The sequence below is a fragment of the Leucopleurus acutus genome (assembly GCF_964270905.1).
Source record: "Leucopleurus acutus genome assembly, chromosome: 17".
In the NCBI taxonomy this organism is placed as follows: Eukaryota; Metazoa; Chordata; class Mammalia; order Artiodactyla; family Delphinidae; genus Leucopleurus; species Leucopleurus acutus.
The window spans coordinates 64,933,161-64,960,834 of record NC_139159.1 but is presented as its reverse complement, the minus strand read 5'-3'; the positions used below and the strand labels follow the sequence as shown (position 1 = coordinate 64,960,834).

At 43.8% G+C, this 27,674-nt stretch overlaps 1 protein-coding gene across 1 annotated transcript; it reads right to left on the bottom strand.

The window, feature by feature from the left end:
• MAL2 (mal, T cell differentiation protein 2) lies at positions 1-27,674 on the bottom strand. Its single transcript, XM_082858753.1, has 4 exons — positions 27,470-27,674; positions 13,379-13,549; positions 5,251-5,406; positions 1-2,619 (listed from the first exon to the last, which is right to left on the bottom strand). Exons 1-4 carry the CDS (start codon positions 27,599-27,601, stop codon positions 2,548-2,550), a joined length of 531 nt encoding a protein of 176 aa, XP_082714879.1. The 5' UTR covers positions 27,602-27,674; the 3' UTR covers positions 1-2,547.

Genomic DNA, 27,674 nt, shown 5'->3' with positions numbered 1-27,674 from the left:
TCCCTCGTCTTTAAAATGCAACAATAATATCTATTCCATAGAGTTGTCACGATGGCGATTAAATGAGTTAATATTTGAAAAAACGCTTAGAACACTGCCTGGCATATATTATACCTATACAAATGCTTTTTAAATAAAATAGAGTAAATTTAAACTTCCTTTATAATATTACCTCCAAAGACTCACCTCCTGAACCTTCACCAAAGAAAAAAGATTTACTGGCATTTCCTGAGAGACTGTCTTTTACATAGAAATGTTTAAAGCAGAACTCTTATACATTATGAGTCTAGAAGCTCCAGATATGTCAAGTTTATATCAAACCTTTAACTGAATTTCAAAGTAAATTGTATAAAAAAAGATGACCCCAAAAGATTATCAAATGAATACTTTATTAGAGTCATAACACTTATAAAATAAATTTCTTTTCATCATGGAGTTACCAGATTTTAAAACCAACCAACGCTTCCTCATTTTTACAGCTAAGATATATAAAGAAATTCTCAAATGCCATAATTTTTGTTCAAGTGCTTTGTCAGTCAACTCACAAATCTAGATCGTGATTAATTTACAATTCTAAGTATTCACAGTTAGATGAGTTTTAGGCTTGGTTTTTAATGTTCTAGAAGCAATCCATTTACAAAAGTGTCACCAAAGCAGTTTCATGAGATGATTTAATTTAATGCCACCAAGCATGGACCTGTTATACCTTGGAAACAAAAATACAATCTCACAACTAAATCTAGCAGACTAACTTTTAACAATTCTAGCCGGAATGGACAATATATCCTTATGGCACATATATGACTCTGTAATATACAATTCATAATTCAGGGTTAAGAGTGTGGCATGGAGCTAGAAAAACCAGGGAAGCTGGATATTATAGAAAAGCTATGACATCAGTATGAAGTCACAAGACTGATTTCCTCTTGCCGCATAGTAAATATACCTTTTATCTCTGTAGTTACATCACAAACCAAACCCTAATCGGATTCTTCTTTCTAAGGGATTATCACATCAACAGGATTTGATCATTGAGCATTGATTATGCTACTCATTCAGGATTGTTCTATGTTTCATGAATCTAACAGCCCAGCTTACACATGGCACTTGTAGTGGATGATTTAGCCAAAAAGCAAAGGGTTGAAAGTATAAAATATTCAAAAGCCCTCTTTTCCCAGAGGTAGCCCTCTTGAGGCAAGAGATAAGTATCTTGTCTGGACGGGTGGTGTGAGCTGGGGGCCTAACTCTAACTTGTTCTCCCCTTCAAGCCATTTTTGGCGTGTTACCACGACCAGGGTCTCTGAGGAGGGTTAAAATACTTTTCTGTGCTATTCATATTCAATAGATGTCAGGACTGTTCTCTAAACACGTGAGGATCTACAACTTGAAGTTATATTTCGTACTCTGTTCAAATTTAACTCAGAGTCATGTAAAAGAATTAGAAGTAACAAGTTCACCCTTTGGAGAGCTCTACTGGGTAAAGCCTCACATATCCACACATAAATATCTGTATATCCATGCACAGGGTAAACAGCTGCATTTGAAGCATAAATAAACCCACAGTAAGACATCAGGAGCTAGATACCAGTTCCAGGAGTGGTTAGTGGTCTCTGGGGCTCTCATTTTAAGGACGCCAGATGAGCATTTTGCTCAGTTGTTAGGAAACACTTAGGTGGATTAAGCAACTAGGGTTCACTTCATAAATTACTTTTTCCTGTACCCAAGACTCTGCTTGAATTAGCTTGAGAAACTATAGCCCCTTCAAGGGTAAGTATTTGACCATTAACCTAAAGGCAATGTAATTACTGCATGAGACTGAATACTATGTGGCTTCTCTAATTCACTTTATACCTTTCAGGATCAGTTCAATAAAATACAGAACCCAGAACCAAGGATTTACACCAGAGGTCCGCAAACGACAGCCTGCAGCCTGCAGGCCAAATCCAGCCTGCTGCCGGTTTTTGTAAATAAAAATTTATTGGAACACAGCTACACTCACTCATCTACTTACTGTCTATGGCTGCTTTCATGTAGTAACAGCAGAGGTGAGTAGTTGTGACAGAGACTGAATGGCCCACAAAGCCTAAAACATTTACCATCTGGACCTTTAAAGAGTGTCGATCTCTGTTTTACACTAACACACAGAGTTCAGTGGGAAGTTTATTTGAAATGTGTTTTTCTTCAGGAGTTTTAGTTACCTATTAAAATTAAGGTTCAGGTGACTCAGTAACTAAACACAAGAGATACCCCTTTTTTTCATGAACAATATCTGTGTATTTTGTGGATGTAAAGGGAAATTTTCTTTAAAATAAGAAAAAGAGAAAGAGACAGATGTAAAACTAAAGGCTATTTCTCTGTTTAACATCATACTGAAATTAAAATTCCACCCATGAAATGAACCAAAACTTATACTTAAGATTCTCTCCATATACTAAACAAATTACTTTGGGGATGTTGTTATATCTGGACAAAATGGTATCCAAATTGATGAGACATAAAAAGTACACAAATGAAACTAACACACAGGCAGCGAGTTTGTAAGGGGTGTTACGGTCGCCATCGTCGTAAGGCCAGACCCAAACTGCAACCGTAACAAGCTGTCGTCACAAAGGCAAAAATCTAAGAAAAAAGAAACAACAATTCACATCAGATTCATAACCCTGACTTTAAGAAAACATTTGTCCAAAGGAGCAACTGTCTGAAGACTGACCAGCCTACTTAAAGATACTTCAACGCTAATGAGAATCGTTTATATTCCTCTCTTTTCTTGATGAAGAAGACCATTAACCTTTCTTTTCAACGTTCTGGCCCCTAATAATTTTCTCATTTGTGGACAGCCTTAGGGTGAGCCTTTTTTCACGTACTGGACTCACTTGTTAAGCAGTGGTGAAACCCCTAACATGGTACATATTCAAAACTTCACGAGGAGATGTCTATTTGCACAGTGATCTCACAGCCAAGCAAAGTGCAGCTATCAGGACTTGAGGATGTAGCAAATCATTTCTGTGACAATGGAAAGTGACCTTAGAGCTGAAGAGAGAAAACCCACAGAAATGAATCATCAGATTGGCGTGGGAGATAGTCCTCAAGTCTGTACTTAGCTCTGAATCACTGTTCTTTGCATTCAACAAGGATTTCTTTAGCACCAGCTATGTATACATCAGTACATTTGGTACATATAAACAGATAATAGGTATTGTCCTCACCCTTTTGGGGTTTATGATTCATAGAAAACTACCAAAGCAGTTAAATATGTTAAAACATTATATGTAGTACAGGAATGCTTTACAAGGAAACCAGAGCTCTGAGAAGGAATATCAGATCCACCTACAGAACATTTTTACAGCATAATTACCATTCTGCTATTATCCCCACCCTTCTTCTGCTGGTTGTCTCTCTGATACATCTCTGATCTAGGCATTTTCTGTTGAATGAGAATGACCACTTTATTTTAAAGTACAAATGTGAAAGTTTAATTAGAACAAGAAATCACAACAACCATGGATTCTGAAAAGCTGACAAATGTCACAAATATTCCCAAATCTAAAACAACAATATTCTTGTTTTATTACCTGTCTGATACATCTTATTTTTGGAAACCCACTTTCTTTGATATCCTTTTCACAAGACAGTGTGCTCTTCATAAGACAACGGCATTAGAGAGATTTTGTAATCTTGGAGAAAATCTAGTATTTCCTCTTCCATGGTTGATCAAAATTTGTTTTATTTCAATAACTTAGAAAAGTTTATTTCAGTTTTATACCGTATTTGTAATGACATGCAAACAGTGCAGGTTTGTCAAATTTGGGAAACTCTCTATCACATTTCATACACGATTTATAAAATTTCAGGACATTTCAAAATTTCTTGAGCAATGATATACTTTTTGTTTTTTTTAAAGACACCAATTGTACTTGAACATTTGTTACTTTTTTTAAAAAAATTTATTTATATTTGGCTGTGTTGCATCTTTGTTTCTGTGCGAGGGCTTTCTCTAGTTGTGGCAAGCGGGGGCCACTCTTCATAGCGGCGTGCGGGCCTCTCACTATCATGGCCTCTCTTGTTGCGGAGCACAGGCTCCAGACGCGCAGGCTCAGTAGTTGTAGCTCACGGGCCTACTTGCTCCGCGGCATGTGGGATCCTCCCAGACCAGGGCTCGAACCCGTGTCCCCTGCATTGGCAGGCGGACTCTCAACCACTGCACCACCAGGGAAGCCCAGCAATGATACTCTTAAATGATAAATCTCAAAGTGTAAATCTTAACTACACTCTGAGTTGCTCACATGTAGTTACAATTGTCCTCCATGTCCTCTTTGCAGTGGCAGGTTATGAATTTATGTTATCCTCATTGATCTCAGAATCCTGGGGGGCTGCATACACGTGGCTCCCCCCAGTTCTGTTTATAGTACTGCTCTTGTTTGTGCCTTATAAGCACAGGAATTCTGATAAATTCTACCTCTAATGACTCCCATCAAAAAAAGAAAAAGAAAGCCTGGTGCATTTTTAATTATATGTTGAGGATACACCTGAAAGGAGAGAGTTTCTGTTTTGACTAGGAATTCGCTTATGCTTTTGTTCATCCGATGATCTGATCAGCGAGGTTGTTCCCCTGTTGTGAGTCAGCTCAGCTGATTTCACTCACCCACACTGGGCTACCTGGCCCCTGCATGAATGACCACTTTTGATACCTCTTACTAGGGAAAAGGAGTTTTCCTCTCTCTAAGGTATATTGAAATAAAAAGAAAAGTGAGGGACTCAGTGGAATGTCACAAATGAATGGCTCATGCATTTAGCTTCTGTCATTAAAACTCAGAAACTAAAGATTTACGTCTACTGGAGGGTATGGATGAAATGGGGATTCATGTAGAACTTGAAGCATGTAGAGGTTTACTAGGGCAGCTTCACTTAGAGAGAGAAAGGGAAGGACAAATCTCCCTAACCATGTCTGAAGTTACACCAGGTAGAAAGCACAATTAGTTCTTTTCACAAAGTAGACTTTGTGGTGCAAGGTCAACTACTACCGCTGACAGGTATGATCTAACATGAAGTCAGCCTCCTGGTGCTTCAGTTTCATCAACCACAGCACTGGGGTAACAACTTGGCTCATAAGGCTACTGTACAGATAAACAGCTATTATATGTCTAATGCTGACGGTTATTAGTAAAGAAAACTATTGTTGCTGAAGGACTTTCCTGGAGACCTTGACAGGGGAGGGGAAGCGCTGGTAAACTGTATTCATCAAACACTTACTGTGGCTGCCACGTTGATGTTATACTGGTTATCGTTCAAGAGCGGCTGCACAGCCATGGTTCGATTGCAACGTAGATCGTGCAGCGATGTGGCAGCTGCTTCCAGCAAAAAGGCTCCAAAGTAGAAGACGAACACTGTAAAATGGTAAGCGAGATCCTGAAAGAGGGTGGAAAAGGGAGACAGCTACAATGAAAAAGAAGAGATTTTTTCTTCCGTTCCTTATTTCAAATGAAGTTTACGTGCAGGAAAATTAGAACACTGAGACAGTCTTTAACTGCATTTGCCATTTCTTTTGGCTCCCTCAGCAATGTCAAGCTGTCAGAATCCCAGTGAAAATCAACTGACCCGTTGCAATTGGCCCAGTGGCAAACCTTCAGATCCACTGAATTTTAGAATAAAATATATAATTTCAGTTTCGATTAAGGTTCCGTAGCATTCCTATCCTTAAAATTCAAGTAAAACAGCATTTAAATTATATCTTGTTAGGGTTATTATATAAATCTATTTTATTAGTGTATATTATATAGTTATATAATTATATACACATTCTATAATCATTTTATTTTTGAGCAATTATTATTTTTATCCATTAGATTGTCATCTCATACACTATGGGCCTATGAAATCACTGAATTCAATACCCTATCTCCCGATATTCTAAAAAACAAAACAAACATATACTTCTACAAAAAAGCAGAGGAAATTTTCATACAAAACTCAGCTGTGATTAAGTTATTTATCTCTCGCTGCATTGATGTGACACACAACTCTTAAAATTCACGTCGTCTTAGGTGAGTTAATATGCCATCAACACATCGCTGTGTATTTTTGTTAACAGTTCCTACAGCAGGTACTTACCATTTATTATTATACACCTGACAATCACCATTTGTTATTTCCATTTGAAGTTTTCATCTTAAAAGGAACGGGAAACGTTTGGTGACATAGCCTGCGACTCTTGGTACGATATGCTTCCTTCACCAGCCTCCTCTGATGCCACCCTCTTTCCTCTTTGAACATCAGCCACTCTGGTCTCATCTTGGTCCCTAGGAATCACTCTATACCTCAGGGTTGATGCTCTTTACGCGTGGTAGCGTCTCTGACCGGAAAGAGTCTTCCCACAACCAATTACTTGCGCCTGTCCCCCAGCCCTCCACACCGTTCCCCCCAGGAATACCACCTTTCTACTCCTGCTTAATTTTGCCTCCTTCCTCCTTTACAGGAGTATCAGAACTGAGTTGTGCTGAAGGCTTTCCCTGTCCAGTCCTGTTTCCTCCCCCTTCAGCTTTCATAGGTGTTACCATCCGATAAACTTCTTACACGCCCAACTCTGTATGGCTTGGGTCATACTATCCAGCTATCCGTACTGGCCTTAGGGTCCTACGCACTCTAGAGTGATGGAGGAAAAGACGTAGTAAGGAACTCATGGCAATGGTGGTGACAAAATCACGACATAGGCTCCTAGGGTTCTAACGTCAGGCATGTAAGTTGTACTGGGGAATTACACGTCTTGGAAAAGCAGCTCCCAGTGTCATCCTGGGCCATCGGAGAGAAGAAACACTTGATCTTGAGACACCAAGTGACTACGTATCTGGATCTGCTCATTAAGAATGGAGTTCTATCAAAGCCACCAACTCATAAAGTCATAGCACTGCTTCTTCAGCTGGGAAGGGCACATCAGCGATCAAGTTGAGCTGGGCTACAGGGCACAAGTCTGCTGCGTGAGCAGGTAGTGCAGGCCCCCATGTCACCTACCAGGACGGGACTGCCCTCCTTCCTCAGCCCACACCTATGGCCACGTGGGGAGGGGAGCCCTTAGGTCCAGATGAAGGAGAAAGAAAACACCTGTGCTTGTTTCTAATGGCACGCTACGCTGTTGCAAGGTGAAAAGGGACAGCAGCTGCATTACACGTGCATTATAGCCACACTCAGGGCTGGCGTGGAAAGACAGAGGTTAGGGGATATTCTCCGAATGGATGCAACGATGAGTGGTGCAGCATGTCACACACTTTGTTAAGAAAGCAAAGCGGCCCAAGGTAAGAACATACAGACACTTGTGGTCAGTGGTGAAGGGTCTGGCAGGGTAGTCGGGGCCGTGGAGAATAAAAAGGCTACAGGTTCAGAGACGAGGAAGTGTGGAGCAGGAAGACGGACATATGGGATGAAGCATACAGTGTGAAGCGTGACCTTTCTGTTACGTGGTCACGCCCACCAGAAGCACCCACCATGGGATGGCGCGTATAGAAAATGACCTGGCCAGCTGATGCAACCAGCCTTTGTCACCAGTTACCCGGTTAGAGGCATTGTGGGTACAAGAACAGAGTCGCCACGGCTGGGAGGAGGAGGCTATGTCAAGGCCCAAGAGCATGGACTCCCAATTGCCAAAGCTGACCCAGCTACCGCCTTTTCTTAAGGCGGAACCTGCCAGCAACAGAGACTGACTCTGAGACCCTGATATGGCGCTATTCGCACCTGGTACCAAATTGATGAAACTCAGTTCCTACCTCCCTGGGAGACATAAGGTTCATTCTCACAAAACAGACACTCATTCTGAGTATGGATTTTCTTTTCTTCCCTGCAGAACCTCAGCCTCCAAGACTATCCAGGGACTTACAGAATGCCTGATTTATAGGCGTCTACTCAACACAGCATCTGACCAAGGGACCAACTTCTCAGCAGAGGAGTGGGAATGGGCCCACGACCGTGAGTTGTCTTGTACGCTGCACCATCTAGAACTTGCTGGCCTGAGAGCACGACAGGATGGCTGGCTGAAGGCACACCTGGAGGCACTACCCTGTGACGATGTGTGGCCATCTTTCGGGATGCGATAGACACGGTGAAAAAGAGTTTTCAATACGGTGTTGTGTCCTCATTGGAAGAGTGAGAACCAAGGCGGGAAGGAGTTTCTCCTCTTACCATCATCACTCCCACTTACCTGATGAAAGACTGTGACTGCTGTCCCCACAACTCTGGGCTCTGCATGATCAGAGGTCCTGGTCCCCAGGGCATGTACTCTCGCTAGAGGATACAGCAAGCATCCCATTGCACTATGAGCTACGGCTGCTGCCTGTGTACTTTGGATTCTTTGTGCTCAGGGATCAAAAGGCAAGAGGAGGAATCACCATCTTGACAAGAGAAGGTAGGGTTGCTGACACACAGGAGGGCAGGAAGGAGTCTATGTGGAACTCGGGTGATCTACTTGGGGCCCTGTTAGAACTCTCTTGCCCAACTGTGACTAAAATGGAGAACTGCAGCAATACTGGCCTGAAAGGATAAAGTTACCACGGAAAGTTTGCATTCCACCACCAGGTAAACCTCGGAGAGCAGCAGACATGAGTGCTGAACAAGGGGAGTTTAAAATGGTCAGTGGAGGGGGGAGGTGACCAAGACCAGCTGTGGCTCTGAGACCAACTCCAGTCAGAGGGGCTGCCGTTTGCCCCTCTACCCTCTCTCTTTTAAGTTCTGCTTCAGGAAGAGAGGCACACTGGAACCCCGGAGGAGCGGGGCCCCAAACACGGATGGAGAAGTGGAACCGCATGGTGCAAGGAAAGGTCTGGATCACCCACGGCACGCGCTGCACACGTGTCCCTTCCAGAAAGAACCTGAAGTTCTGCTGTGAGGAGCACAGTTAGCGGACAGCTTTGGCTTCAGTGGATTTGAGATCTGCTGCTGTATGTGAACTAAGGTCACATTCTTCCTGGGCCACCCTCAGCCAATGATGGCCCAGAGCAGATGCTGGTGCCTGGCCACCTTCCCCCAACACAACAGTCTTAAAGGGAAGGCTGTGCTCCGGAGCTTCTCACTAATTTGGCCAAGACTTTATCACTCTCTAAGACTTTTCTGCTTTATCCTACATCCTCCCTCTTTTGAAGGTGTTATCCCCTCCCCTTTCCCTCAAAAAAAAAAAAAAAAAAAAACTCTTATACTTCTAATCCATCTTAGAGTCTGCCTCCCAGTGGCCCAGAGAGGATATGTACACTCTTCTTATTCCCTTCTTGGCCATTAACATAATTGTAATTGTTCTGTCAGTTGTGTAATCGTTTCCTCACTGCCACTGTCTACTCCAACAAACTCTTTGAGAGCCACTACCAGGCCTGTCTTGTACACCATTGTATTTCTAGGTCTTAACATAGGATCAAGCATATACTAGGTGCTCATTAAATATCCCCCACCACTGGAGAGCTACACCCACATTTATATCTGGCCACCCTGGACATCTTATTCTAATTCCTGCTATGTGTGGGATGTGTGCACAAAGGTCTTCCTCACTCACAATTTCACTCATGGTTTTGGACAATACAGATTATTTGCTCTAAGCCAGAGGTTCTCAAAGGTTAGTGTGTATCAGAAGCACCTGAAGAGCTTGTTAAAACACAGACTACTGGGCACCAGCCCCAGAGTTTTTGACTCTGTGTGTCTGGGTGGAATCTGAGAATCTGCATTCTTAACAAGTTCCCAGGCGATGCTGAGGCTGCAGGGCAGGGAACCACCCTTTATGGACCACCTGTCTGAAGCCCTTGGCCCTCCCCCGTTAGCAGAGGACCCCATCCCCTTTCTGAGTCTCCGTCACATGCTCTTGCTTTTCTGCTAATCTTCCCAACACTCACGCACCCCAGAGCGCAGCTCACCTGTCATCACCTCAAGTAAACTCAGCCTCAAGCATGCCTTGAATATTTTCAGCAGCAGGTAACTCTTTCCCACATTCTTATCTCCAGCCCATGTTCTGCTTCTCAGCTCAAGGTCAAACTTTCACTAACTATTTAAAAAAAAAAAGCCACGCTGTATATAGGGGGATCCTGTTTTACACAATGGCAGCATGAAAAAGGGATAACAGTCAATCTGAGCTGTAGTTTTCTCATTTGTAAAAATGAGGACAGGGCTTCCCTGGTGGCGCAGTGGTTGAGAGTCTGCCTGCCGATGCAGGGGACACGGGTTCGAGCCCTGGTCTCGGAGGATCCCACATGCCGCGGAGCAACTGGGCCCGTGAGCCACAACTACTGAGCCTGCACGTCTGGAGCCCGTGCTCTGCAACAAGAGAGGCCACGACAGTGAGAGGCCCGCACACCGCGATGAAGAGTGGCCCCCGCTTGCCGCAACTAGAGAAAGCCCTCGCACAGAAACGAAGACCCAACACGGCAAAAATAAATAAATTAATTACTAAACTCCTACCCCCAACATCTTCTTAAAAAAAAAGGACAACCATCATTTTCTGTAAGGTCAAATAGGGGAATGAATGTGGGGACAGAAAACATAGCTCAGGACATTTTAAAAATATTAAGTGATTTCCACACTGGGCAGATGGTCACGTGTGCCAGCTACATTTCGGGGGAAGCAACATGTTTAATTGTACAAGGCCTTTTTTTTTTGGTATCTTTTATTTCTCTAACATATATCTTTCCTTAACACTCCATCTTCCAAAAAGGGAAAAAATAAATATGACATCTGTTTAAAGTTAGGTGAAATGGTATTATTGCCAGTCCATATGAAAACAATGAAGAAAAAGCATCTCAAAATTCAAATCTGCTGCTTTCCTCAAATTAGAAGGGGGCAAGTTTTTAGCACTTAATATATGTTATTACATATCATATTTTTATTTCACCATTTACACCCACACTAGAAAGCTTGGGAAAAAATACTGAGGACATCAGCCATGAATATTAATTTAATCTCATGATCAATAAAAACTAGAAGCTATACATACTGTAGGTAATATCTCACAATGGATACTTCTAGAAAATAAATTATTTATCAACACGCATTCTTCCTTCACGCATGGCATACAGGTGACATTGAACTGTTATCACAGGGTGGGTGGGAAGCAATACTTTTTTGAGCAATTAATGTCTAACAATTCCAGAATGCAGCAATTAAAAACTGTTGCCATCTGGTGACAACTCCATGACATGCATGGCTCAAAAATTTACCTGGCTGAGAGTATACAAGATAAATTTAAAAATCTATCAAAGGCAGCCATGTGGTCAAAAATGACTAAGTATGTAGAAAATCAGAAAGTATGTCCACCATATGACAAGACTGTGTACTAACAACCGCTGCACTGTGTCCTGTGCGTGGCTGTCCCCATTTTCCCCTCAGTAAGAGTGGCCTACTCCAGCTAGAAAGCCGTAAGATAAACTTTGCAGGTGACCTATGGAACAGATTGGCAGTTTCAATTGTCCGTTCCATAAAGTGGTTTAATTAAAAAAACAAAAAACCAACATTTTATTGTATCTGAACATCAGATACAATGCTACAAATTGGAAAGAAATACAAATTTAGAAAACCTAATTAAACCTAACAAATTTAGGAAACCTAACATTAATGCTTATACTCAATACTCAACATAAGAGAAAGGAAAGAAAAGGGTATGGACGTTATGTCTAATAAAACCAGGAGTGATATTGGAAAAATATGTAAACATTGGTAAGGCGTGTGCCTCAACCAGTTAGACAGCACGCTGAGCACTGCAGGATCCTGGAGACTCACTACTTTTCCAGATATTAACTCTTTAGCTGCTGAGCTACTTGGAGGTCCAGGAAAGGGCCAGGGTGAAAGGGAGCACAGCACTTAGGAAGAGGCAGTAGATTGGGGAAATGGCTATGTATTAACCAGTACCAAAGTACCAGTAGGGCTATACTACTGGTACATACTGGCCAAATACCATCTTCAAGCCTGATATTAAAAGAGCCTGGTGGCACTCACCAACATTAGGGATTGACTGATTCATTCATGAATTATTTTAGGAAAGCCAGGCATTTAGAAAAAGGAGATTAAGCATCTATTTGTAACTTAAATAGGGATTTTTAATCTTCGTCACTTGAGTAATGATTAGAAATATTTTCTCATCGTTAATGAGAAGTCAAGGCAAAAATGCAGAAATACGTTGTATCAGCAACCTAAGAAATAGGACTTTCAAAGTTTCAAAGTGCACGCCTCAGCGTGTTTAAGGACTTATGGTGATTACTGATCACTTACTATAAATCAGACACAAAGCTGAGCACTGTATACTACATGAGTTCCATTATTCCTTGACAGCATCTGGTGAGGTCGGTATTATTATCAGTGTTTTTACAGAGGAAGAAATGAGGTTCAATATTTTGCCCAAGGCTACATGGTTAGAAGCAAACCAGACTAAGCTCAAAGCCTGTGCATTACTATAACCGCCACACTACACTCTTCCTCCTTAGCTTTACCCTAACCCGTGCCGTCTGCCCCGGGCTGACTGAATGGACAGCCACATCTGCTTAGACTTCACTGCTGATGACAACTGGGATGATGGTTCTCTTTATGGTCTATAAATAAGACAAGAACAAATATTTTCCTTGCTGCTGAATAAAATACTACCACACCGGAAAGGAACATATATAAAGCCCGACTAAAGGTCTGATTGAAGTTCCTAAGCACCAAAGCGTGAAGGAAACCTAATGGCGGTTCTTCATGAACTTCATTAAAGCGCTGTCCACCATGCATTGGAATTCATGCTCCACTGGGGCCCATTTTGAGACAGTCCCAGAGAATGAATAACCACAAACATGAAAGAGGCTCCTTATATTATATGAGAAAAAGGGAAAGTAAGTTGACCCAATTTAATGGCGTCATAATTTTTAAAATGGTGTCGATGGGAAATGCATTTCTTGAAACGTATCAGTTCTTGCTAGTCTAGGACAGGCGTTGAAAATAAATATAAAATATCCCCTTTCCTTTTCTAAGTATTTGGAGAGTAACATATAGAGCTACTTGTTTTCTGAAAAGAATATACGTATTTAATATCTGAAGCAGGAATCAATGGAAAATTTTAAGATACGTGGCACAGCATCTGTCTCTCCAATAGTTCAATAACTGTAACGTGATTCATTTGTTGTATGAAACAAAACAGTCTTTGCGGAAAGGTCATCTAACTCATAAAGGAATCACAGAGAGATGTCTCAGCTCTGTCACCACAGGACCTGAGCAAGCTGGGACCCTGCTGTCCGGCAAGGCCGGCCACACGGCAGCATAGCAGCCTCTGTGCTCTGACCTTTTCTCTCCCACCAGAGGCAACAGATAGAACAGGGCAACCAGCATTTCAGGACAGGATGAGATATTTATAAGTTTCTCACGTTTTCCTGAAAGAGACTTAAATATCCCTTACCAGGAAGTTCCAGTTGGCATTAATCTGAGTCACCACGCCAGAGAGGAACACGCCCAGGAAGAGGAGGGAACAGATGAAAGCCGTCACGGACACGAACATGACCCATCCTTGCAGCAGAGGTAGAGGAACATTGGAGGAGGCGACCAGGATCCACACGAGTGCCCCAAGCACCTAAAGGGAAAACGAAACACGGTAATAGGTTTGGGCCATAGAACTGAACATGCCTGCGTCAGGCTCACCACTGCCTTTGCTCCCCGCCAGACTCCTGCACGTGTCCCTGCAACCCCGCCAGCGACGCGTCTCTATCATTGCTGGAGAGCTTTCTTCTCTCAGGTGTAGGCCAGCACGTCTACTCTGGGACCTGACCTGACTCCACACCTATTTCTGCACCTGCCTTCCTGTTGGGCCCTCATCCTCAGCCCATGACCAGGCTCAGTATTCTCTCACCATCTAAAAGTGTTTTCCTTTAAAAGAACTTGAAAAAGAATAGATACATGTATATGTATAACTGAATCACTTTGCTGTACACCTGAAACTAACACAACACTGTTAATCAACTATGCTCTAATATAAAATAAACATTTAAAAAAATAAATAAATGAAAGTATTTTCCATTGACCCTGCTGCCTCTCGAACGACTGCCCTCTCTGAGGATTTCCCTTTTCAGTACACCATTGTTACAAATTCGTCTTTGCTAGGTCTCCACCTTCTCTCCTTGCTGTTACTCTTCAAACCACTGTCCACTGGCTTCTGCTCTCACCATTTCTCAGAGAGGCTATTAACAACGATCGGCCATTACTTCCTAACTTGTCACTTCTAATGGTCACGTTTCAGTCCTTATCGTGACCGATTTGTACAGGTGGGATCATTGCCTATATATAGCATAGCAGCTATTGTACATGACAGTAAACAATAAAATCTTCCATCATTTACTGACACTCTTCTATGTGCTGGGCATGAGAATAGATACTTGAGATATTCACAGATCTAATATTCAATAAATATCTACTGTCGGGCATTGTGCCAGGTGCTAGGAATAAAACGGTAAACAGTGGTCTCGACCATCACGTAATTCACAGTCTCTTACAGAAAAGAGAAAATAAAGCAAGTCATTAAGATGCTGGGCAAACACTGGGCAAAGTCCACACAATGAGGGTTCTAAATCCAGATTTGAAAAGTCAGGAAACACTCCCTAGAAGCAACAACCCGAAGGACAGGGCCAGGGGGAGCAGCAGAGGGCAGAGAAGGCTGTTCCGGGGCAGGGGGGTGAGCTGAGTCTTAGGATGGTTTGGGGAAGCTGAGAAACACCTGTTAGAGCTGAAGGGCAGAGCTCAGGGTGACAGGAGCAGCGGGCACCATGTGCAGAATGGCCAGAGGTGTGAGCTGGACACGCAGCTGTGGGGGGTTCTGAAGGTCAGGTCAAGGAGAGGAACTTCACCCAAGGGCAACGGGAAGCCCCAGATCACCTTGAGCAGGAATGAGCGTGCTCAGGTTTGTATTTAGGAGTTTCTCTCCGGCTGGAGTGTGACGATGGGCTGGAGGGGAACAGGCGGAGGACTGGGGGACCACAGCGGAGACCGTTACGGTAACAGAGTGTAAAGTAGACTCAAGGAGCTGAGGACAGACAGAGGTGAGTGGCTCAGAGAGAAACTGAAGTAGATGTGAGGGTGGCTGGTGGCTGATCAGACGTGGGACATGACGGCAGAAGAACAGATAAGGAAAATACCCAGATTTCTGGCTGGGACAGCTGGGAGGGAGGGAGAAGACACAGGAGGAGAAGTGGTTAGGGGTGAAGACAGGCAGTTTTACGATCCTGACAGCAACAGCCTCGTGCATACTACCACTAGAGATAAAGGCTACACACCCTCTGCATGGCATTCCAGGACCTTTATGAGCAAACCTGCCTTTTGCATACTTGTCTCTTGCCACTAAACCCCGCACATCTCACATTACAGAAAAAGAAATGAACAGTCCAGAGACAAAGCTCTTTCACATCTGAGTGGCCTGACATATGCTGGCCCAGAACGTCATTCCCTCCCCATGTGTATCTGAGAAACTCCCATGCACAGCTCATCCTGAAGAGCACATCAGCCTAAAGGTCGTTCCTGAGTTCCACCCCATGCTCAGGCCCCCCTCTGCCCTCTGGGCAAGCTCCCTACTATGGATTTGTTACATTGATGGGAAACATTGTAATTGATGCCCCTGGCTCTCAGTCCAACTGTACTGTTAGATCTTCTTGGCGGCATGCTGCCTTATAATGGCTTGCACCCCGTATCATTTATTAATCTACATAATAATTCTTTCCTAACTCTCAGTCAGGCACTGTGCTACATTTGGCAACACAAAAACCTAGGCTACGGTACACCTGCCTGGAGACACGGACAGGCAAATGGGAATCAATTCCCCCCGGCCCCCATTCCGCCACACAATATAGGCGATATCATAGAAGCAGGTACGCCTGGCATACGGAAGGCTCTCAGCTATTTGCTGAGCGAACAAACTCCTAGTTCCCATATGAGAACAGTTGGAGCAGCAAATATTAAAAACCAATAATCATGTGACTCTTGCTAGATAATATCCAAACTGTGTCAGTCACTAAAAGTTAAAAATACAAGTATTAACTTGCTTCTTTAAAAAAGACCCATACAATTCATCAGTACTTTGAAAAACATTTTGGAAAGCCTAATAAATTATCACTTGAGCAATGATAACAGAAGCCCCAATCTAATAAATTGATAATAGTGGTGGTATATCTCAAGTCCTTATTCCAAATCAAATATGAACAATCAACCCAGAAAGTTTCAGGAAGTAAATCTAGGTCATGGGTAATCATGCATATTAAAAAAATGTAACCACAACCTTATTAGTAGCTATGAAAGAAACAGTGTCCCTGGTAAAAGATTCTATACTCTTTCATACTGTTTACTAAATATTTGAAGGTGATAAGATCTTCCATTTTTTCTTTTTTTCTCAGCCTCTTCTTGGTAGACTTTTCTTACTCTCCCATCACAAATAAGCTACATTAAATACTGTTTAAGAAATATACATCATTATTACATATCTATTAATTCAAGAATCATTTATTGAAACTCTAGGTGCCGGTATAAAGAATAATAAAGAACAATTGGCCACTGTTTATTAGGGACAGGCAGACTCAGATAGATAAGCATAATTATATGATATCGAGATTATGATAATTTCACACCTCTGAAGAAGAGGCTATCCGATCCCTCGGAATTAAACATAACATGTAATAAACCTGGACTGGATCTCAAACTGGTCAGCCTCAAATCTGCTGCCAGGCACTGTAGAAGGACACTGAGAAAAAAAAAAAAAAGGCAAGGTTCAATCTCCAGGAGCTCTAATAAGGGAGAAATAGACACCACCAAATCTGATTCAGGAGCAGATTGTGGCCAGTGCTATAAAAAGGGCTCAACACTGTGTGATCCCAGAGACTGCCAGAGGGAAGAAGAAACAGAACGGGAGGAATCTAGACAGTAGGCAGGGGAGGCAGGTTTTTTTTTTTTTTTTAACATCTTTATTGGAGTATAATTGCTTTACAATGGTGTGTTAGTTTCTGCTTTATAACAAAGTGAATCAGTTATACATATACATATGTTCCCATATCTCTTCCCTCTTGCATCTCCCTCCCTCCCACCCTCCCTATCCTACCCCTCTAGGTGGTCACAAAGCACCGAGCTGATCTCCCTGTGCTATGCGGCTGCTTCCCACTAGCTATCTATTTTACGTTTGGTAGTGTATATATGTCCATGCCACTCTCTCACTTCGTCCCAGCTTACCCTTCCCCCTCCCCATGTCCTCAAGTCCATTCTCTAGTAGGTCTGTGTCTTTATTCCTGTCTTACCCCTAGGTTCTTCATGACCGTTTTTTTTTTTTTGAAGCGGGCTCTCAAGGCAGACGAGGGCTGTGACAGCGGATGCTAATGTGAAACAGTAGAGATGAACTCTTCTTGTCGGACTCAAAACTACAGCCCTTCCCAAACCTCAAAGGCTTGGAAAGGGAACTAAGTGTGTATATGAAAAGAGAACAGACTTGCCTCCCCATTTGTGGTGTGTGTGTGGCTGGAAAGGGGGCAGGGGAGGCAGGAAGGTGTATGGATGCCTCCCCCGTCCCAAATACACACACACACACTACATCCCTAGATCAGAGATTCCGTGAAATACAGATTTAAGTCATCCTTACCACAGGAACTTTGGAACATAGAGGATGGCCCAGAGAAGAGAAATAGTCCCACACTGGAGATCCACCTTCCTCGTTGTAAGACTGTCACATTGGTGAATGGGTCCCTAGGGCCTTGACACAGTTATTTCTCCTTACTTCACGATAAGCTACCTTTTCTTTTGGCCAAAAGCTACCTTTTCTCCTGAGCTTCCCAATCTAGCTCCAACTTTAAAAACTGGGCTTTTAATAACATTACCAATGCTTAGTATATTCCCTTCACCTAATTCAGCACATTACGAAGCTCAGAGTATTTACCACTCATGTTAATTATCAGCGTCCCTGTTCAGTAGAGGTGGCTCTGGAGGTAGCCAGTTTTTAGAAGTGAAATGCAGAGCACAGGAATGGTTAAAATCTGAGGGAGAATAGTTGATAACGTTTCTTAGCAACTGCAGAGCGCACACACCCTGAAGAAGCCTGGAATTCCTGTTCACCCACAGGGAACTGAATCCACATTCTGACCCCTTGTCTATCACGGCCTTCCACCACTCTCTGGTGTCCTAAAAAGTCTGATAATTATACACAAAACTCCCAAATGCACCACCTTTTGAAATTTCTGTAAGGAACCAAGTCGGGGCTCATGACTCTGAATCTCAAGCTCTGACAAAAAGACAACCCGACTTCCAGGTAATGCACAGGCAAACACGTCTTCACGTAGATATCGGTCTTCCCCTGCGACCCCTCACCTCCTGAGCTCAAATTTAGGCGAATCTGGCACACACTTCAAGTGCTCAAATATATCCCGAGCTGCCGTGATTAAGTTGCTACCCATTCCAAGACCCACGGCTCTCCTTTGTGGCCGACTGTAGTGTATGCTCATCCCTTCAGTTTAGCTCCCGCAGGGCAGAAGGGTGTACCTTGGCTGAAGCCTTCCCATAAGAAAGCCATGGAAGTATTATTCATCCACACGTCACACCGAACTGAACCCTCAGAGCTGGAGCTAAAACATGTTTTCACTAGGAACTGTGCGCTGGCGAGAATATATAACCCCGCGGGAAACCATGGTCTTGCGCAAGCGGCAATTCTGGCTGCGTGGATTACAGACTTCCCAGATTGAGTCCTATTTGGACGGTCCTCCTATGTCCCCAAAGGATTCCTTTTGCAAACACCCTTTTTCTTTTCGAATGTCACTTATTTCCTAATAGCGTGCTTTTAAACCATGCCCTCCGACATCTTGGCTAATAATTTTCAAACCACTTGGACACCTTCATCTTAGTATACTCTTATTATTCACTAAGTAAACAGGCCAATTCCTACTCTGACCTATTTTCAGTCAGTGTTTGGAATGAAACCAGGGAAAGGTAAGTGAAGCTGAAGGTATAAAGGACTGGTTAGACTGCCCTAAGGAGAAACATTTCAATACTTAGAACTTTCTGTGTATAACATATGACCCTCTCTTTCCAGTTCTCCTACTGCTTACATACTGGGCTTTTCATCACTTTAAATCAGTGAGGACGAACAAATCAGAAAGACTAGAGGAAAAAATGTCTCCCAACCTGGCTTACGGAGTTAATCTGAGTAAGAGGTCGAAGCTGGTGAGGGTAACAGAAATACGAGCTAGCATTTATCTAGGTCTTGTGTTCAAGCACTATTCTAAGGGTTTTATTTGTACCAATTTAATCCTCTGAGATTAACACTGAGAGATTAAACACTGAGAGCTAAGTACTATTATTATTACCATTTTATAGAGAAGTTAATCAAGGTAGAGAGCCATTAATAAATTGTTCTAAGTTATGCAGTTAATAAATGTTAGACCTGGGATTTGAACCCGGCAACTGGCTACCAGAGCTTATGCTCTTAACATTATGTTAGTTCACCCCCATCAAAGTTTCGTGTTTATTCTAGAGCAAGGTTTCTATACTTTTGCCATGGATTGGTTTGGGGCAGGGGCAGGGTTGATTCTCCAAAATCATATCAAATTGGGTAGATAAGTGCATATACACTTTTCTGAGGGCACAGTCTACAATGTTCATCAGAATCACAAAGTGGTTTGTGGCCCTCCAAAAGTTCAGAATACCTTATCTTCTTGATAACCCCTCCAATTTCAATGGGTGCTACAAATGAAACAACAGGATTAAAGGATGTTAAACATGCTCAGACTATTTATCTTCTAGTGAATAGATTACCTATAACTCCATTTTACACACAACTTGTATTCCAAAGAATGTTTTTAAGTGGGAACATACTTCAGTCAACAGATACAATACCTGATAGCTGTGTTTACAAGGCAGCCCATAAAAGTGTAACGTCACTCATGATGTGACTACAGTCCGGTGGTTATAGCACTGGTGAATACTCCTGCCTGCCTCTCCAAGCTCACCCTCTCCCCTGCAATGCTCCTTTCCCTGCCACCCTGTCTCTGCACTGCAGCCTCTGTCCCTCATCCCCTGCACACAAAGCGTCTATTACACTGGTCCATGCTTCTGCTTAGCATGCTGCCATCAGAATTTTCGCTGGATAACTAAACTCCAGTACTATGTCTTCCAGAAAGACTTCTGTGGCTGGATGCCATCGCTTGGTGCTTCCATGGCTACCAAGCTGACAGTCATCTTAAAATGGAAAGCCCATATTATAGGGGAGAAGTATGCTCTGGCCCTCTTTTATTCTTCTTTATAATTTCCCTTGATTTTTAAAATCGTCTTTTCATGTTTATAGGTAACTAGTTACCACCTAGGTTAAAAATGTTCACGCATGCCCATGCTTCAGTATCAACAAGGACTGTACAAGTCATTGCCTCTTTTCTTTCTTTTTACCTTCCTTCTTCTGAAAGCTATTATACAAAAGTTGGGGATGTCATCTATGGTGACTACGAAAGGGCATGGCCCTTTTCATATAAAACAGGACAGAGGAAATTCAGGTCAAACTTTAAACTCCTGGAGAGGAGTCATGACATTTTAAAAGTTGGGCAATAATAAATGCTGGAGAGGGTGTGGAGAAAAAGGAACCCTCCTACACTGTTGGTAGGAATGTAAATTGGTAGAACCACTATGGAGAACAGTATGGAGGTTCCTTAAAAAAATAGAGCTACAATATAATCCAGCAATCCCACTCCTGGGCATATATCCAGAGAAAAGATACATAATACATAATGCATAATTCGAAAAGATACATGCACCCCAATGTTCATACCAGCACTATTTACAATAGCTAAGACATGGAAGCCACCTGTGTCCACTGACAGATGAATGGATAAAGAAGATGTAGTATACACACACATGGAATATTACTCAGCCATAAAAAAGAATGCAATAATGCCATCTGCAGCAACATGGATGGACCCAGATTATCATACTAAGTGAGGTTAAGCCAGACAAAGACAAATATTATATGATACAGCTTATACATCTAATCTAAAAATGATACAAATGAACTTATTTACAAAACAGAAATAGACTCACAGAAATAGAATATAAACTTATGGTTACCAAAGGGGAAAGGGCAGAGGGATCAATTAGGAGTTTGGGATTAAAATATATACACTACTATATATAAAATAGAGAACCAGCAAGGACCTACTGTATAGCAGAGGGAACTATACTCAGTACCATGTAATAACGTATAATGGAAGAGAGTGTAAAAAAAAGAATACATATATATACATATATATGAATAATTGAATCTGCTGTAAATGAATGAACTGTGCTGTACATGTGAAACTAACACAACATTGCAAATCAACTATATTTCAATAAAAAGTTAAAAAATAAAATAAAATGCTAGAAGAAAAAAACAAGTTGAGGGCTTCCCTGGTGGCGCAATGGTTGAGAGTCCGCCTGCCGATGCAGGGGACATGGGTTCGTGCCCCGGTCCGGGAGGATCCCACGTGCCGCGGGACGGCTGGGCCCGTGAGCCATGGCCGCTGTGCCTGCGCATCCGGAGCCTGTGCTCCGCAACGGGAGAGGCCATGACAGTAAGAGGCCCGCGTACCGCAAAAAAAAAAAAAAAAAAAAAAAAAAAGTTGGGAAAGACATAAGAGGGCGTACTCCAAAGTTGCTCTTCCCCGCTCCAGTCAGTTTCTCTAGAATATTTTCACACTGTTCAGTTTGTCCTACAGAACAAACACACAGCATTTGTTAAGTACTGAACGTGCGTGGTATTGGCTACACCTGCCTGGTTCCTGTCCCATGTCATTACACAGTCTTTCCTATTCAGCTATATCTATGCAGATATGCCACACCCATGGCTCCTACCACCCGGTAGGACATTTCTATCAGGCACCACAAGACAAATCTCCTCTCCTTAACCTTTTCCTTTGGAGCTCAAGGTCAAGGTTTTCAGCAACTTGGTTTAAAGTTTTCCATGTTTCAGTTCTTTCTAATTCTTACAGAACTGCCAGCCAGGGAAAACGACTGCTGAAAATAATCTCTGGCAGGGGCACTGTTTTTTCTTATGAAGTTTTAAAGACTTTTTTTCACATGGATGGAGATTTTTAACCCAGACGCAAGGTAAAAATTTTACCTATAGAATTAAAACCCCTTTGAAGCAGGAAAAACACGCCCACAGGTAGCCCCTCCTTCACCACTGCAGACACACAATGTCCCTTTGCAACCGAAATCTATTTTCTGGGTGAGAAGAGAGAAGTCTATACAGCTGAACATTTATGTGTTGGTCCATCTACAGTCAAAGCTGAAGGTTGAAAATAACCTGAAATCCCTTCCATAGAATTATCTGCATGACTGCACATGCCTGCTGCACAGCCCCTCCTTCCCCATCATCCTTTCATTAACATTTCATTTTTCTGGCGTAAGTCCTCTGTGTTACATCTTATACTTAAGTTTGGTCTACAATCATTTCAGGCCATGTCAAAACTTTACATGGGGCTTCCCCGGTGGCGCAGTGGTTGAGAGTCCACCTGCCGATGCAGGGGACGCGGGTTCGTGCCCCGGTCCGGGAAGATCCCACATGCCGTGGAGCGGCTGGTCCCGTGAGCCATGGCCGCTGAGCCTGCGCGTCCGGAGCCTGTGCTCCGCAACGGGAGAGGCCACAACAGTGAGAGGCCCGCATACCGCAAAAAAAAAACAAAAACAAAAAACTTTACCTATGTGGTTGACCTTGTAAATATCAAATCTGTGCCTCTTCTCTGCTTCTTTTCTTTGTCCTACTTCTAGTTCTCATCACCCCTCATCCAAACCACTGCAATAAGCCCTTTAGCTGACCTTCCTGCCTTCAATCTCTCTGCTTTATAACCAAACTTCATTACTCAAAGATTTCTGCAAGTCTGATCAAGTTATCCCTGTCCTTCAGCAGCTCCCCATCACAGACAGAAACAAATGCTATGCCTTGGCCTATCATTCCTCAGCAAACCACACCTTGAACCCTACCTGCTCTTTTTCCTCCTCCTGCCACCTCCCCATAAGTCATGTAGAAAAACACACACAGAAAAACCACCACCATTGCCAGAACTTCATGCCATGGTCTTTCTTGTCTCTGGGATTTGCACATGCCCTTGTTTCTACCTGGAATTCTCTTTCCCACTTTTGTCTACTGAACCTCTACTCATCATTTCAGGCTAAATTCAAATGTCACCATCCCATTAAAGCTGCCTGTCCTGGCCTTCCCAGTGGCCAGATGTACTCCACCCTGTTTTTCAATAGTACTTTTCATAAACCAATTTTTTTTTTTTTGCGATACGCGGGCCTCTCACTGTTGTGGCCTCTCCCATTGCGGAGCACAGGCTCCGGACGCGCAGGCTCAGCGGCCATGGCCCACGGGTCCAGCCGTTCCGCGGCATGTGGGATCATCCTAGACCGGGGCACGAACCCGCGTCCCCTGCATCGGCAGGCGGACTCTCATCCACTGCGCCACCAGGGAAGCCCATAAACCAATTTTATCACTTCAAATGCAGCACTGTAATTCTTTCTTGGATTTATACTTTACTGTATAGGACTTTCTTTTAAGGGCAGGAGTTATGTTAATTATCCTATTTCCAGGGCATAAGATAAGGCCTGATGCATAGCAGGTTATTAATTATTTGTTGAAAAAATGAAAATTATTATCGCATCCAAAACACTGCAGTTAGAAGCCTGTGAATAAGAGTCCTAGACCATCTCCCATAAAGAGAAATGTTCAGGAATATCATGGGGAATGTAAACAGTTTCCTAAATACTGAAACTGTGAAACACACTGAATTCAATAATGACCTTTATTCTTTTCCATGTTTAATACTGTTACTTCCAATCTTCTTGTGCATAATACTCACTGAGGACAAAGGACCAGAAATAGCTTGTTTAGCCCAATAGTACAGATGTTCCAATGTCATTTTCTTATAATACACCTGCCTGGAAAGTGCTTTAGCTATAGTTCACTTTCCATTGTTGTGTCTTTATTCCCTGAATGGTAGTTATTTTGGGGGCATATCCTCTCAACTAGGTTATAAGCTCTTTCAAGTGAGGCAGAGTTTAAATATCTTTGTCCCCAGAATAGCGTCTGCCGCACAACAGGTATTCAAGAAACACCTGATGAATGATTTACAAAACATTCATTCAGGAAACACTGAATCAAAACATTAGATTTTGAAAATGATAACTTTGGAAGGCAACATCTTCCATCTTAAACTAAAAAGGTTTCACTTTGCAAAACTAACTTAGTATTAAACTCTTCATAGCAAGCACACATTGGTAGGTAGAGCTGAGTGCAAAAACCCAGAGGTAGACAACTTAGGTGCCTAGCAGTACAACATTCCTATCTCAAGAAAACCACACCATGCACGTGAAGTTGCAATACCTCCACCTATAAAGCCAGTGCTATAAACTACTTTGCCTGGTGTTTGGAGGCTGGCAATATCTGTATCTTTTGAATTATCTCCCCAACAAATGCCTGACACTTGAGAGATTGTGAATGTGGTACAACAAGGCAAATTGAAATTAAATCATTGAGCAAAGTTACTGGTTAGTGCGAGAAGTGAATTCCAAGATCACGGTTTCATTAGCTTAGTCAACTATAGATAGCCCAGCATCTTTGTCAGATGCAGTTTTCAGGTGTTCAGTTTTAGACAGCAACGGGACATAAAGAAATTGCAAAGACAAATGGATTCGATAGAAAGTCAAAATTAAGGAGTTTGGGCATATTCAGAAACACTGGCAGAGGCTAAAACAAAGGGGTCCCCAGAAAGGACATCACCCAGAGCTTAGAACTGCTTCTGGTGAATTCTCACGTTTAATTTACAGAGAGAAATTTCTGAAGAGGAGCCATGGGAGACTGAACAATTTCAAGGGATCAGAAATCCGGGACCAAAGCGCTTCAGAAGTGTCTACTTTGCTTATATCTGTGCATCTCCTCCGGTGTGGATGTTCTAGGTAGAGAGAGGGGACCAAGGTGGCCTCCACCTCTGCTCTCTTAAAGCACATGATCCAATAGCTCTAAGTGGCACAGCAGGATGAGGGCCAAGAAGGAGCTATAGTTTGGCTCTAATGTGGTCTCTTGTTTCTCTGAGGTCACCAGTTTCACCGGAATATTCTGGGCCTTTTATTTTTTGCAGGTTGGGCTGGGGAGGAAGGAGGTTGATATCAAGTAAAAGGTAATGGAGGCCTATGATTTAAACCTATCGAGATATTTGGCCCAAAAAAGTGAAAATTAAACGGAAATGGCTTTCAGAAGTGATGCTGTTCTATCTAGATAAGGATCCTGGAAGCGTTTTGGGGCTAAGAAGCCAGAGGAAATGAAGGGACGAGAGGAAGGGATTGGATACGTCTGTGAGCCTGGGATTTCCCCTGGGATGGGGCGTGGCAGAAGTTCTAGCAGAGGGAGAGGATTCACTTTTGCAAGAGAGAGCCGTCTTGTCCACAGAGCCCCGAAAAGGCCTCCCTTGGTGGTTCCCAGACATGACCGTACATTAGAACCTCCCGGGAGCTTTTTAAAAACCTAATGGACTTGGTAGCTCCCCCAGAGAGTCTGATTTAATTAGTCTGGCCTAGCGACAGTATTTTAAAAATCTGCCCAAGCAATTAAGTATAGCAGGAGTTGAGAACTAACCAATGGGCTAGACAAATAAAGAGATATAGGGGTGGGGAGAGGAAATAGAATAAACCACTTTCCACTTTTTTTCTCAGAATTAGGTGGAGTTTCCAAAAGTGTCACATGATCACCGGTGGCTCTTGAGATGGAATTTGATTTGATAGCACATGGCTAGGCCTTCTTTGCATATATATACATATATGTATGTCACAGTTTTTACATATATACATATATATGTAAACATATAAGTATCTATTTGAATAAATATTAGAAAAATATGACAGCATAGCAAATTTGAGAATTCATGTTTTTATTGCTTAGGATGAGGCTAAGGTAAGGTACTGAAGCTCAGAAAGTGAATGCATTTAAAGTGCACAATCTGTAAATTCTAGAACAGGTGAATATGGCAGGCAAAACCTTCTAACAGAGGCAGGCAAACAACTGGAGTCTGAGGAACACGGAACTAAAGTAGCCCAGAGCCTATAAAATCTTTCTTCCCAGGCTTCACTGCTCTCAGGCTGTCCCCCTCCCCACAGTGGGCTGCCCACCCAAGGCCACCCTCTCCCCGCTCTTCTCACCTGGATGCCCGCACCTCATCCCAAGCATTCAGATGCTTCCGAACTGGGCTCAGACTCAAACCAGTTTCTCCTAGCCTCGCAGTCACCATCCGATTACTGATGTCATAGCCGGTAACTTGTCTCCTTTTTCAGATTCAAATCTGAGCTAAACTTAACTTAGGGTGCCTTAGCAAAATAGGGCGGAAAACCAATGCTCACAAGGCGTTCCAGCCCCACAAGCACAAAAGTGAAACCGAAGCGACCCAAATCCAGGTTATGCAAACTCAAAGGTGTGGGTGTGGGTGAGGGGGACGATATGAAAACCCCAAACCGAGCAAACAAAGCCAGCCGGCAGGAAAGGCACTGACTGGCAAAGGTTTCACTCTGTATTTGCCATTCTCAGGACATGATGCAACCTCAGGTTGCCCAATTTATATTTGCACATTTTCCCCAGCGAGCTTCAAAACCTCCCAACTCCATTAAAGTGCCTTTTTAAAAGTTCACGTCTGCAGCCCAAGAAGCCTGCACGACAGGCCGGGTGACCCGACGGTCACCTAGGCCCAACCAAGTGCGCTGAGAGGGTTTGGAGTTGCAAAGGTAGACTCGGAAGGGAGAAGGCGCAAACGCAGGCGGCGAGGAGCTTGACAGCCACGTTTGTACTTTTACCCTACCACTCTCAGCCCACTTGATTAGACACTGCCCAGGGCACCGTATGGGCTTCACCTTTTCCCTGCCCTGCCTCCTGCGCCCCGCTGCTCTCCCCAATCCAAAGGGCGCTCATAATGGTAAAAGGAAAAAAAAAAAAGCCCACGTCTTCTAGCCCTCCTCCTCCGCTTCCTGGTACCTCCTGCCCCCTCCTTCCACATCCTAGCGGCCTCCTGGTCACCCGGTCGTTGGCTCCACCTTGCAGCACCCAACAAAATGGCAGGTAGCATCAGGCGAGGCCGAGAGCGCCGGCACCCGCTCCAGCCCAGCGTGGCCCCCGGCCAAACCGCCGGGGGTCTCTGACAGTACCCCAACTCCAAAGAGCCTTCTCCTCTCAAAGTCCCCAATCCTCGGCCCGCGGGGCCTCCTGCTCGCTCTCCCGGGACCATTTCTTTCGCCAGCGGAGGAGCAGGTGCCAGCGTAACAGGTGCCAGGCGAGAGGGCCAGGGCGGTGGCGCCGTCGCCCGGGTGCGGGCTGCGCTGGGCATCGGGAGGACCCCGGGAGGGGCGCAGGAGAAGGCCACGCCGGGGGGACGGGAGCTGGGGGCCGCGCAGAAGGACGCAGCCCGGGGGGCAGGATGCAGCTGCCAGTTCTCGCCACCCGGGGCGCGACCCTCGCCCAGGCTGCCCCACTTACAATCTCCAGGCAGACGAAGGCGCCCGAGTAGGTCCGCAGGATGTCGGGGCCGACGGGCAGGGTGACCCGTGGCGCCGGGAAGGACACGGCGGGGTTCGCGGGCGGCGGGACTGGCGCTCCGCCGGCCGACATGCTGCCGCTGTCGCTACTGCGTCTCCGCGCGCCGCCGCCACCTCCCTCCGCCCGCCTCCGCCTGCCTCCGCCT